Here is a 13,645-nt window from a genome sequence, read left to right as displayed (position 1 = left end):
GGGGAAGGGGAAGGAGAGAAGGGAAAGGAGAGGAGGGAGGAAGGAAGGAGAGAAGAAAGAGAAGAAAGGAGGGAAGGAAGGAGGGAGGGAAGCAAGGAGGGAAGGAAGGAGGGAAGGAAGGAGAAAAGGAGAGAAGAAAGGAGGGAAGGAAGAAGGAGAGAAGAAAGGAAGGAAGGAGGGAAGGAAGGAGAGAAGGAAGGGGGAAGGAAGGAGGGAAGAAAGGAGGAAAGGAAGGAGAGAAGGAGAGAAGAAAGGAGGGAAGGAAGGAGGGAAGGAAGGAGGGAGGAAGAGGAGAGAAGAAAGGAGGGAGGGAAGGGGGAAGGAGGGAGGGAAGGAAGGAGAGAAAGAGAGAAGAAAGCAGGGAAGGTAGGAGGGAAGGAAGGAAGAGGAAGTAGGATTGTTGTAAGATAAGATGGGTTTATGGGATGGTAAGAAAGCAATTTCAAGTATATTGTCAACTGTAAGGGAGAAAAATTGTTACAAATACATACTATTAATAACAGTTATGAGATCGTATAATTGTGAATGTATATATGAGAAATATTTTTTTTTAAAAAAAGTCCTCCTAAACTCCAAGAAAAAATATATAGCACTGATGATGTTCCTTAGTTGGGTAATGAAACGTCTGAAAGAAAACAACCAAGTTTCAGGGGGCACCAAGGACCCCACAATCATCTCCTCCTCCTCTCCACCTACCTCACTCTCTTTTAGCACTGATGATGTTACCTAGTTGGGCAATGAAACATCTGCAACTAAAACAACCCTCAGCACCAAGGAAGCCACATTGTCCTCCTCCTCCTTTGCACAAACTTCACTGCCTTCTAGCACTGATGATGTTACCTAGTTGGTAATGAATCGTCTGCAACAAAACAGCCAAGTTCAAAGAGAACCAAGGACCCAACGACCACACCCAGAGTACGGCATCCACACTATAAAAAGATGTTGAGTTTCTAGAAAAACTGCAGAGAAGAGCAATAAGATGATGAGGGGGGACTGGACGTCAAAATATATGAAGAACGGTTGCAGGAACTGGGCATGGCTAGTCCAGTGAAGAAAAGGACCAGGGGAGACATGATAGCGATGTTCCAATATTTGAGGGTCTGCCACAGAGAGGAGGAAGGGGGTCAAGCTATTCTCCAAAGCCCCCGAAGGCCAGAGAAGGAAGAATGGATGGAAACTGACCAAGGAGAGATTCAACCTGGAAATAAGGAGGAATTTTCTGACAGAACAATCAACCAATGGAACAGAAGTTGCCTTCGAAAGTTGTGGGAGCTTCATCATTGGAGGCTTTTAAGAGCCGAGGTGGCGCAGTGGTTAAATGCAGCACTGCAGGCTACTTCAGCTGACTGCAGTTCTGCAGTTCGGCTGTTCAAATCTCACCGGCTCAGGGTTGACTCAGCCTTCCGTCCTTCCGAGGTGGGTAAAATAAGGACCCGGATTGTTGTTGGGGTCAATATGCTGACTCTGTAAACCGTATGAAAGCCCTATGAAGCGGTATATAAGTCTAACTGCTATTGCTATTGCTATCTCAAGAAGAGACTGGACTGCCATTTGTCAGAAATGGTGTAGGGTCTCCTGCTTGGGCAAGGGGTTGGACTAGATGACCTGCAAGGTCCCTTCCGACTCTGTTAATCTGTTAATCTGATCCCACAATGCTCCTCTTCTCCCTCCTCTTCTTTTTCACAAACCTCCCTCCCTTCTAGCACTGATGATGTTACCTAGTTGGGTCATGAAACTACCTGCACGAAAACCACCCAGCTGAGAGAGGCGTGAAGGACCTCCAGTACATTGAGGTCCATCTGTGTGGCTCGTCCCCATTGCTTTCCTCCCCTCTCCAAAAGTTTGCCCACTGAGACCTGGTCTCTCCAACATGCAGGAGGCGACTTGCTTAGGGCAAAACTCACCTGAGGAGCTGTGTCTTACGCTCTGCCGGCGGCCCTCGTCCGAATCTTTGAAGATCAGGTTCCCACAAAGGGAGAAGTGAACTGCCATCTGCTCCACCACGGAGGTCTGCTTGTAGGCCTTTTCCTTCGGAGAAAGGAAGAGAGGAGAAGGGCTTCACGCCGGCTCTTCTTTAACCTTCTCAACATCGGTGCTTTGGCTAAGCCAATACAGGAAGAATCTTGCAAAAAGAACTCTCCAAAGAGCAGTTATAGGGTTGCCCTCCTCACCTCAAGACTCGACTACTGTAACACGCTCTACATGGGGCTGCCCCTGCCTGGAAAATGTTCGGAGACTACAACTGGTCCAGAATGCAGCCGCGCGAGCAATACTGGGTGTACCGAGATACACCCATGTTACACCTATCCTCCGCGAGCTGCACTGGCTCCCTATCAATCTCCGAACGCGCTTCAAGGTGCTGGTTATCACCTTTAAAGCCCTGCATGGCCTAGGACCTGGATATCTACGGGACCGTCTTCTGCCACATACCTCCCAGTGTCCGATAAGATCCCACAGGGTGGGCCTCCTCCGGGTGCCGTCAACTAGACAATGTCGTTTGGTGGCTCCTCGTGGGAGGGCCTTCTCTGTGGCTGCCCCGGCCCTATGGAACGATCTACCCCCAGAGATCCGGACCCCCCCCCCCACTCTCTCGGCCTTCCGCAAAGCCATTAAGACCTGGCTTTTCCGGCAGGCCTGGGGCTGTTGACCTCTTGAATGAGGTCCAGCCCCATTAAGGTTGAGTGTATGTTGTATCTCTTTTAACTTGTCTTGTCTTCTACTTTTTAAACTTTTTAATATTTCTTTTATTGTTTTTATGTAGGCCGCCCGGAGTCCTTCGGGATTGGGTGGCATATAAATGTATTCGGGAAGGAAGGAGGGAAGGAAGGAGAGAAGAAAGGAGGGAAGGAAGGAGGGAATGTAGGAGAGAAGGAAGGGGGGGAGGAGGGAGGAAAGGAAGAGGGAAAGGAAGGAGAGAAGGAGAGAAGAAAGGAGGGAAGGAATGAAGGAGGGAAGAAAGGAGGGAAGGAGAGGAGGAGAGAAGGAAGGAGGGAGGGAAGGGGGAAGGAGGGAGGGAAGGAAGGAGGGAAGGAAGGGGAGTAGGAGAGAAGAAACGAGGGAAGGAAAGAGGGAGGGAGGGAAGAAGAAGTAGGACCGTTGTAAGATAAGATGGATCTATGGGATGGTAAGAAAGCAATTTTCAAGTATATTGTCAACTATAGGGAAAAATTGTTATAAATACATATTATTAATAACAGTTATGAGATGATATAATTGTGAATGTATATATAAAATTGATAAAATAAAAAATTAGAGAATTTTTTTTTTTATTAAACTCAAACTCATCCTGTGCCCGGTTACATACATACATACATACATACACACACACACACACACACACACACACACACACACACATAATTTTCTTCTCCTTCCCCTCCCCACTTCTCAGAATTTCCCCCCTTGCAGCGAGGAGAGCTTCCTAAACTGCTTTCCTCTGCAGGCCGGTTGTGCTTTCCTGCAAGGTAGCTCAGCTCTGCAACCTTGGTTAGTCAATTAGCACCCGGGGCTATCTGAAACTGGCATGATCCTAATCAGTTTGATCCCAAAGCCTTCCTTTTGTATCCTAAGTCGCCGGGTGTTGTGGTCCACTGGCAGCCTGTGGAGCTGGCAGCAGATTGGGACAACCGGGAGGTTGGGGAGGAACATGGGCCAGTCCTGGAGTCTGGGGAAGGTTCGGACGAGGGCTCTGCGTCGGAGGCAGAGAGGGGCCAGGGCCAACTGGGAGTTATCTGCTGCACCTCTGGAGCCTCAAGAGTCTGACATCAGCGAGGCAGAAGAACAGGGGGAGCCTGTTCCCAGTGTGCACATGCGCAGAGCTGCCAGAAGGCAAGAACAGTTAAGAAGGTTTGACTTGGGAGTAAGGCTTGGAGATGATTGGCCTCTCCCATAAGACCTAAAAGAGGAGCGAACGGGACGTGAGCTTTTGCAGGAAGCAATTAGTTCATCTGGTCAGTTCAAGCTTTGAAAACTTCTGTTGGACTCTGTGCTAAGTTTGGCCTTGCTCTGCATTCGGCAATTAGGCCTCTGGCAGAATTCCCAGGGAGAGTTTCGAGTTTCATTTTATTTATATGCCGCCCTATTCCCGGCGGGACTCAAGGCGGCGCACAAACCCAAAAAACCACTTTTATTAATTGACTGTGAATTCTGCTCATTCACATCAAGGAAAGTCTTTCGAGGGAGGATTTACAGTCACAGACCTTATCTGGCTTGGAGAGCTGCCAGGCCGATACCTGCAAAACCTGGCAAGGAGTCTTAGAGAGTCATGAACCAATGAAACAAACTAATTGTCTCCTGCAAACTCCACTCCCCTTTTGCTCCTCTTTTATTTCCTCTGGGAGGGGCCATTCATCATCCACCTGTGGCCTTACTCCCAAGTCAACTCCTGTTCTTTAGCTGTTCCCTTCGTCTGGCAACTCTGTGCATGCGCACACTGGGAACAGGCTCCAGCTGTTCTTCTGCCTCACTGATGTCTGACTCCGAAGGCAGCTGATAACTGGCATACGGCCCTGGCCCCCTCTCTGCCTCCGACGCAGAGCCCTCATCCGAGCCTTCCCCAGACTCCAGGACTGGCCCATCTTCCTCCCCAACCTCCTCACTGCCCGAATCTGCTGCCAGCTCCGCTGGCCACTGGCGGGCCACAACACCAGGCTCTGATTTTACCCAGACACTAAAACCCATCGTGTTGAAAAGAAAAGGCAGGCTCTACATATTCCCGTTTTCAATTGATTTCATCCAGACCTTTAGAAGGATCAATGGTTGCAAAAGGGGTGGGTGAGCGGAGGGAAAAACACTTACTTTAAAACTGTATCGGACAATGTTCTGCGGAGCATGGGGATTGTTGGCTGTCAGAATGCGGGTTATTTCCTCTTTCAGTTCCTGCAGAGGAAAAAAAAGAGCCGTTCCTCGCACACAGTTCCCACAGTGAGTAAGAGGCCGGTGCATAAACAGAAACATTTAACCAATACATAGGACAGTGTTTCTCAACCTTGGCCACTTGAAGATGTCCGGACTTCAACTCCCAGGATTCCCCAGCCAGCGAATGCTGGCTGGGGAATCCTGGGAGTTGAAATCCGGACATCTTCAAGTGGCCAAGGTTGAGAAACACAGACGTAGGATGTTTTTTTTTTAATGCTGAGCTTCTGTAGGAATTACGGGTTTTTCCCAAAACGAAGCTGCTCCGGGCTTCTGTATTGGTTGAAAATCTGACCTGTAAATCAATACAGGGAGTCCTCGAACTTAAAACCATAATGGAGCTGACAAGTTTGCTCATACGTCGTGATGGCCATAAAGCAGATCGACACATGACCCGCTCGAGATTTTGCAAGCTCTTTTCCAGTACGGGTGGTCCTCGGCTTACAACTGTTCGTTCAGTGACCGTTCAAAGTTACAACGGCACAGGAAAAAAAATGGACTCCGGATTGTTTTTCACACCTACAATCACTGCAGCATCCCCCGTGGCCATGCGATCAAAATTCGGGTGTTTGGCAATACTTGGTTCATACTTATGACCGTCGCGTGATCCCCTTTTGCGACCTTCTGACCAGCAATGGAGAAGCCAGATTCACTTAACAACCGGATGACTAGCTTAACCCCTGCAGTGATTCACGTAACAATTGTGGCCAAGAAAGCTCGCAAAATGGTCCAAAACTCACTTAACAAACTTCTTGCTTAACAACAGAAATTTTGGGCTCGAGGACTACCTGTACAGGGGGCACTTTGGCCCTCATCGTTCATTGGTTCTGGGAGGTGTGATGAGTACCAAACATGATGAGTAACAAACCATTTATTCCCCGTAAGGAGTAACTACAGTGAGTCACAAGGCAGCTCACACCACATCGAGCTGAGGTGGCGCAGTGGATAAATGCAGCAACGCAAGGCTGCTTCAGCTGACTGCAGTTCTGCAGTTCGGCTTTTCAAATCTCACCGGCTCAGGGTCGACTCAGCCTTCCATCCTTCCGAGGTGGGTAAAATGAGGACCCGGATTGTTGTTGGGGGCGATATGCTGACTCTGTAAACCGCTTAGAGAGGGCTGAAAGCCCTATGAAGCGGTATATAAGTCTAACTGCTATTGCTATTAAGTTCTAGGTTTTGCGTTGAGTATCAAATGAACAAGGAATCCCGGGAGAACATTTTCATTTCAAAATGCACTGCGTACCAAATTTGATGAGTTCCAAAGCAGTTGAGCACCAAGATACCACTATAGCAGAGCTGGAAGGGACCTTGGAGGTCTTCTAGCCCAACCCCCTGCCTAGGCAGGAAACCCTATACTGTTCCAGACAAATGGCTATCCAACATCTTCTTAAAGACTTCCAGTGTTGGGGCACCCATAACTTCTGGAGGCAAGTTGTTCCACTGATTAATTGTTCTCACTGTCAGGAAATTTATCCTCAGTTCTAAGTTGCTTCTCTCCTTGATTAGTTTCCACCCATTGCTTCTTGTTCTACCCTCATAATGTCCCTAATAATTCAAAAAACGTTAGAATTTTAACTTGCTTGAGTTCAGCTTATGGGTCAATTGCCTGCCCACACCTAATTTGGCCAGTGTGTTCTCAGAATCACAGAATTGGAAGGGACCTTGGAGGCCTTCTAGTCCAACCCCCTGTTCAAGCAGGAAAACCCATAAAATTTCAGACAAATGGCAAACCTCCAGTGTTGAACGAGCTCCCTGCAGAGATCCGGACCCTCACCTCTCTCCAGGCCTTCCGAAAAGCCGTTAAAACCTGGCTGTGTCGGCAGGCCTGGTGTCGATGAGTTCCCTTCCCCTCTCGAATCGTGTGGCTGTTGGTTGTTTTTAAATTCCCTGTACTTTTTGTTGTAGTTCTCGTGTTTCCCTTCCCCTCCTTTGGGTTTGTGTGCCGCCCTGAGTCCCGCCGGGAATAGGACGGCATATAAATAAAATGAACCTTGAACCTTGAACCCCCACAACTTCCGAAGGCAAGCCCCCCCACTGATCAATTAACAGAGTAAAAGAATGCCAGAGTTGGAAGGGACCTTGGAGGTCTTCTAGTCCAATCTCTTCTCCTCTCCATTTCAGCCTCTAACCCAAATTTACTTTGAGCCAAGGTGACGCAGTCGTTAAGAGTCCAATATTACGGGCTACTTCAGCTGACTGCTAGCTGCAGTTCAGCAGCTGAAGTCCCACTGACTCAAGGTTGACTCAGCCTTCCATCCTTCTGAGGTGGGTAAAATGAAGACCCAGACTATTGGGGGCAAAATGCTGACTCTGTAAAACCGCTAAGAGAGGGCTGTAAAAGCACTGTGAAGCTGTATATAAGTCTAAGCGCTATTACTATTGCTATAGATGGAGGATTGATTGGATGGATGATAGATAGATAGATAGATAGATAGATAGATAGATAGATAGATGGATGGATGGATGGATGGATGGATGGATGGATGATGGATGGATGGATGGATGGATGATGGATGGATGGATGGATGATGGATGATGGATGGATGGATGGATGGATGGATGGATGGACGATGGATGGATGATGGATGGATGGATGGATGGATGGATGGATGGATGATGGATGGATGGATGGATGATGGACGGATGGATGGATGATGGACGGATGGATGGATGGATGATAGATGGATGGATGGATGGATGATGGATGGATGGATGGATGGATGGATGATGGATGATGGATGATGGATGATGGATGATGGATGGATGGATGGATGATGGATGGATGGATGGATGGATGGATGGATGGATGATGGACGGACGGATGGATGGATGATGGATGGATGATGGATGGATGGATGGATGATGGATGGATGGATGGATGGATGATAGATGGATGGATGGATGGATGAAGCATGGATGGATGGATGGATGGATGATGCATGGATGGATGGATGCAGACTCAGTCGTCCATCCTTCCAAAGTCGATAAAATGAGGACCCAGATTGTTGGGAGCCAGTTGCCGACTCTGTGAAACTGCTTAGAGAGAGCTGTAAAAGCACCGTAAAGCAGTATATAAGTCTAAGTGCTATTGGTACTTACCGCATCAGTCAGGTCCAGCTGGTCTGGAGGCTTGATTAATGTCTTGGTCTGGGACCATTCGTCGGCCCCCTCACCCACTTCCACGCCCCCCTCTTCATCCTAGAAAAAGAACCATGCAGCCAGTTAGTAATGGAGAGGGAGGACTACCAAGGCTCCAGGAAGTCCCTGGGTGCTTTCAACCATTCCAATTGCTTCTGCATTGATAGACTGAAATAGTTTGGGATTGTTGCCTTTTGAGGGGTCTGTGTGCTCTCTGAACTTGACTGTCTCATTGCAGATGTTTTATGGCCCACAATAGGTAGCATCAGACTGATTAGATGATAGATAGATAGCTAGCTAGCTAGCTAGCTAGCTAGCTGGCTGGCTGGCTGGCTGGCTGGCTGGCTGGCTGGCTGGATGGATGGATGGATGGATGGATGGATGGATGGATGGACAGACAGATAGATAGAGATAGAGATAGATAGGTAGGTAGGTAGGTAGACAGACAGACAGTCAGATAGAGATAGAGATAGAGATAGAGAGATAGGTAGGTAGGTAGGTAGGTAGGTAGGTAGGTAGGTAGGTAGAGAGAGAGAGAGAGATAGATAGCTAGAGATAGATAGATGATAGATAGATAAATAGATGGCTGGATGGATAGATGGATGGATGGATGGATGGATGGATAGACAGACAGACAGATAGAGATAGAGATAGAGATAGAGAGATAGAGAGATAGAGAGATAGAGAGATAGATAGGTAGGTAGGTAGGTAGGTAGGTAGGTAGAGATAGATAGATAGAGATAGATAGATGATAGATAGATGGATGGATGGATGGATGGATGGATAGACAGATGAGAGAGAATAGATAGATAGATAGATAGATATATGAAAGGGAGAGTAGATAGATAGATAGATAGATAGATAGATAGATAGATAGACAGACAGACAGACAGACAGACAGACAGACAGACATGGATGGATGGATGGATAGATAGATATAGATAGATAGATGAAAGAGAGAGTAGATAGATAGATAGATAGATAGATAGATAGATAGATAGATAGATAGATAGATGATAGATAGATAGATGGATGAAAGGGAGAGTAGATAGATAGACAGACAGACAGACAGACAGACAGACATGGATGGATGGATGGATGGATGGATAGATAGATAGATATAGATAGATAGATATATGAAAGAGAGAGTAGATAGATAGATAGACAGACATAGATAGATAGACATAGATAGATAGATAGATATAATATTAATATTATTACACATAATGATTTGCTATGTGTTATAAACAGTGGTGGGTTCTACTGGTTTAGACTGGTTTGGCCGAACTGGTAATGGTTTGGTGGCCTGGGTCACTGGAACCAGCAGCGACCCAGGCCTGCCACGCTCCTGAACCGGTTACCTAGCTGGGCCACTAAACGCCTGCAAGAAAACCACCAAGCTCAGAGAGCACTAAGAACTCCACAGCTCTCCTCTTCCTCCTTCTCTTTGCAAACCCCTCTCCCTTCCAACACTGACGATGTTATCCAACTGGGTAATGAAACATCTGCAAGAAAACAACCAAGCTCAGAGACCATCTGAGCTGTAAAAACTCTCCTTTGTTTTGTATTTTTGCCAGAGAGATATGCTGCTAAGCCAAGACCGATGCACCTGCCCTCCATTCCAGTCAGATCTGGAGCCTATCAGCGTCCTGCTCGTTCGGGTTTTGAGCTCTCGGTACATTCTGCTTTTTTAAAATAATTTTCGAAGGAGCATTTTAACATCTAGGGTAGCTTGAATTACAACAATTCCACCAGAACTCTTTCTTGGCACAGAGCCAAGGTGGCGCAGTGGTTAAATGCAGCACTGCAGGCTACTGCTAGATCAGCAGGTCAGCGGTTCAAATCTCACCGGCTCAGGGTTGACTCAGCCTTCCATCCTTCCGAGGTGGGTAAAATGAGGACCCGGATTGTTGTTGGGGGCAATATGCTGACTCTCTGTAAACCGCTTAGAGAGGCCTGAAAGGCCTATGAAGCGGTATATAAGTCTACTGCTATTTCTAACAGACAGCCGTGCCTCTGGCGGCAAAGGCAAGAAGGCCTTGTGCTCTTGTGGCAGGGTGGCATAGATGTTGACACAGAGTAATTGATTGGCATTCATAATTAAGACAACATTCATGGCAGAGAGAATATGCAGCTCACGGGCGAACCATGGGGTACAGTGGCTGAAATTCATAAAATAGGCAACACCCATTTGAGTCATCTTGTGGTGATCTTGTTGTTTTTGTGTGTTTGTGTCTCTTCACATCTGCAGGTCAGTGGCTAGATAAATTCCTACTGTTTTCTTGGCAAGGTTTCTCCAAAGGGATTTGCCATTGTCTCCTTCTGAGGGCTGAGAAAGAGGGACTGGCTCAAGATCTACCAGCTGTAAAAGACTAGAACTCACTGTCTCCTGGTGATTGGCCCAAAGTCACCCAGCCAGTTTTCCTTCCTATAAGGTGAGGCTATAATTCACAATCACCTGGTGATTGATCGAAGTCACCCAGCCAGAATTCATGTCTTAAGGTGGGGGCTATAATTCACAGTCACCTGGTGATTGGCCCAAAGTCTACTAGCTGGCTTTCATGCTTAAATTGAGACTAGAATTCACAGTCTCCTGGTGGTTAGCCCAGAGTCAGAATTCCCGCCTAAGGCTGGGCTAGGATTCACAATCTCCTGGTGATTGGTCAAAGTCACCCAGCTGACTTTCATGTCCACAGCAGGACTAGAACTCCGCATCCCCTGGTGATTGGACAAAGTCGCCTAATCAGCTTTCATGCCTAAGGCAGGGCTAGAATTCACTGTCTCCTGGTTTGTAGCCTAGTGCCTTCACCATTGCACCAAACGGCCTCTTTTTCTCGTGTTACCATTATCTGAAACGTTAAAGAAACCAGAATGTGGCCGGAAACATTTCTGAGAAAAGGCCAACAATCTGGGACATCAGCACCACTGTCTGAATCCTAAAAAAAGCAACAAATCCATCTGAGCCTTTGGATAATTTATTTCCGTCGTATCTCCGCTTCGTTTAATCACCCTGATTTGAAGAATGACATTTGGCGTTTCCTCTGACTGCCTTCTCTTCTCCTCCTAAATTAATCATAATTCCGGGGCCTTCTCACAGGCTACGCGATATATTTCAAAATGTCACTCCTGGCAAGATTATATTTTAAACGTCTTTAAAGGCAGAAGCTGGGACCGTTGGACAGAATGAGAGGTTTGGCGTCGCTTGATAGAAAGACGGTCAAGGAGAATCGGTGTCTGTCTCCTTGTAACAGACACAGGAAGCTTTCGCAAGAACCGTGCGCCAAACGGCACTTGTGAGCTGGCCGAAGATTGAAATGGAAATTATGGCCTGTGAAATTAGGGCATTGTCGTACAATCATGAAGACAGACGTCATGAGGCAGGTGATATCATTTCCCCCCACTACCCAGTGCCTGCAATTGCCCTGTGAGGTTGGCGCAGTGGTTAAATGCAGCACTGCAGGCTACTTCAGCTGACTGCAGTTCTGCAGTTCGGCTGTTCAAATCTCACCGGCTCAGGGTTGACTCAGCCTTCCATCCTTCCGAGATGGGTAAAATGAGGACCCGGATTGTTGTTGGGGGCAATTTGCTGACTCTGTAAACCGCTTAGAGAGGGCTGAAAGCCCTATGAAGCGGTATATAAGTCTAACTGCTATTGCTATCCCGGAGCAGGCCATCATTTCTCATCCGTGTTTCAGGCACGATCTGCATTTCCTAGACCAACTGGCAATTGCTGACATAGTCATTGAGTTTTTCGAACCTCAAGGTTGGGAATGTGAGTTCTTGGTGCTCTCTGAGCTTGGTGGTTTTCTTTCAGACGTCTCAATATCCAACTAGGGAACAACATCAGTGGTAGAAGGGAGTGGGGTTTGTGGAGTGGAGGAGGAAGAGGTGGAGGAGGAGGAGGAAGAGGAGGAGGATTGAGGGGTCCTTAGTGCTCTCCGAGCTTGGTCGTTTTCTTGTAGACATTTCGTGATCCAACTAGGTAACATCATCAGTACTACAAGGGAGTGGGGTTTGTGGAGAGGAGGAGGAGGAGGAGGAGGAGGGGGAGGAGGAGGAGGAAGAAGAAGAGGAGGACTGTGAGGTCCTTGGTGCTCTCCGAGCTTGGTGTTTTTCTTGAAGACATTTCGTTACCCAACTAGGTAACCTCATCAGTGCCAGAAAGCAGTGGGGTTTGTGGAGAGGAAGAGGAGGAGAAGAGGAAAGAGGGAGGAGAAGAGGAAAAGGAGGATGGAGGAGGAAGAGGAAGAGGAAAAGGAGGAGAAAGAGGAAGAGGACTGGGGGGTCCTTGGTTCTCTCCAAGCTTGGTCGTTTTCGAGAAGGAGGAGGAGGAGGAGGAGGAGGAGGAGGAGGAGGAGGAGGAGGAGGAGGAGGACAATGACCATGCTCTCTCTATGTTGCGGCCTGCCAGCTGCCAGCAGACTCGGACGATGAGGAGGTTGGGGAAGAACTTGGCCCAGTTCTGGAGCCTGGGAAAGACTCTGATGGATGTTCTGCGTCGGACCCAGAGATAGAGCCAGGGCCGTCCGACATTCTCCAGCCACCAGAGAGGCAGCTGCCTTTGGAGTCAGGGATGAGTGAGGAGGAAGAACATCTGGGGCCTGTTGCAGATGCACATATGCGCAGAGGAGTCAGGAGAGGTGAACAACGGAGGACAAGGAGCCGACTTGGGAAGCAAAGCATACGTGGATGCTGAATGGCCCCTCCCTGGCTGGCGGATAAATAGAAGGAATGAGGAGTGGTTGTCGTAGGAGACAACAGTTCGTATTTCTGAAGATTTTGCTCATTGCGTTTCGGGCCACAAAGACTGCTTGCCAAAACTTAATTTGCAGCCTTTCGGCTGGGAGCTCATGCCTGGCGGCCTGGCAATTATCGCAAGGAACTGACAAGGTCTGTTAATTCAATTAACTCTTTGAAAGATTGTTGCCTTTCTTTCACCCGCTTTTCGGTAGGTGAATGCCATTAATTCCCAAGAGGTAAATAAAGAGGATTTTTTTCTGTGACAAGGAGCCTGTTCCTTGCTTCTGCTAAGGCTGGGTCAGAACACTGAGTTTGGTTGTTTCCTTACAGACATCTCATTACCCAACTAGATAACAACATCAGTGCTACTGATCAGCACTGGTGATGTTACCTAGTTGGGTAATGAGATGTCTACAGGAAAACAACTGAGCTCAGAGAGCATCCAGGAGACACGAAGTGGCAGTTCTTGCCCATTTACCTCCAGCCTTCAACGCTGCAATTTCTTGCTCTACTTGTCACTTATCTTCACCGAGGCAGGACAACTTATAGAGCCAAGGTGGCGCAGTGGTTAAATGCAGCACTGCAGGCTACTGCTAGATCAGCAGTTCAGCGGTTCAAATCTCACCGGCTCAGGGTTGACTCAGCCTTCCATCCTTCCGAGGTGGGTAAAATGAGGACCCAGATTGTTGGGGGCAATATGCTGACTCTCTGTAAACCGCTTAGAGAGGGCTGAAAGGCCTATGAAGCGGTATATAAGTCTACTGCTATTGTCTTGGAAATTAGAATGCTGTCATCTATGATGTCAACTTGCCAAGGAAAGTTGTCTTTTCCTTCATGCATTATTTTTTTTTCC

At 47.7% G+C, this 13,645-nt stretch overlaps 1 protein-coding gene across 1 annotated transcript in view; it reads right to left on the bottom strand.

Annotated features, from left to right (window-relative positions):
• The window catches only part of DNAI1 (dynein axonemal intermediate chain 1), a 58,671-nt gene that overhangs the window by 32,555 nt on the left and 12,471 nt on the right, over positions 1-13,645 (bottom strand). The window contains exons 3-5 of the mRNA XM_032213917.1: positions 8,014-8,112; positions 4,798-4,878; positions 1,905-2,028 (exon numbers count right to left, since the gene is read on the bottom strand). Of these exons, the coding sequence (XP_032069808.1) occupies positions 1,905-2,028; positions 4,798-4,878; positions 8,014-8,112 (304 nt within the window). The remainder of the gene's footprint in view (positions 1-1,904; positions 2,029-4,797; positions 4,879-8,013; positions 8,113-13,645) is intronic.

The sequence above is a fragment of the Thamnophis elegans genome, chromosome 3, assembly GCF_009769535.1.
Source record: "Thamnophis elegans isolate rThaEle1 chromosome 3, rThaEle1.pri, whole genome shotgun sequence".
Classification (NCBI taxonomy): Eukaryota; Metazoa; Chordata; class Lepidosauria; order Squamata; family Colubridae; genus Thamnophis; species Thamnophis elegans.
Note: the sequence above shows the minus strand (reverse complement) of the source record. Positions and strands in the feature narration are given on the sequence as shown.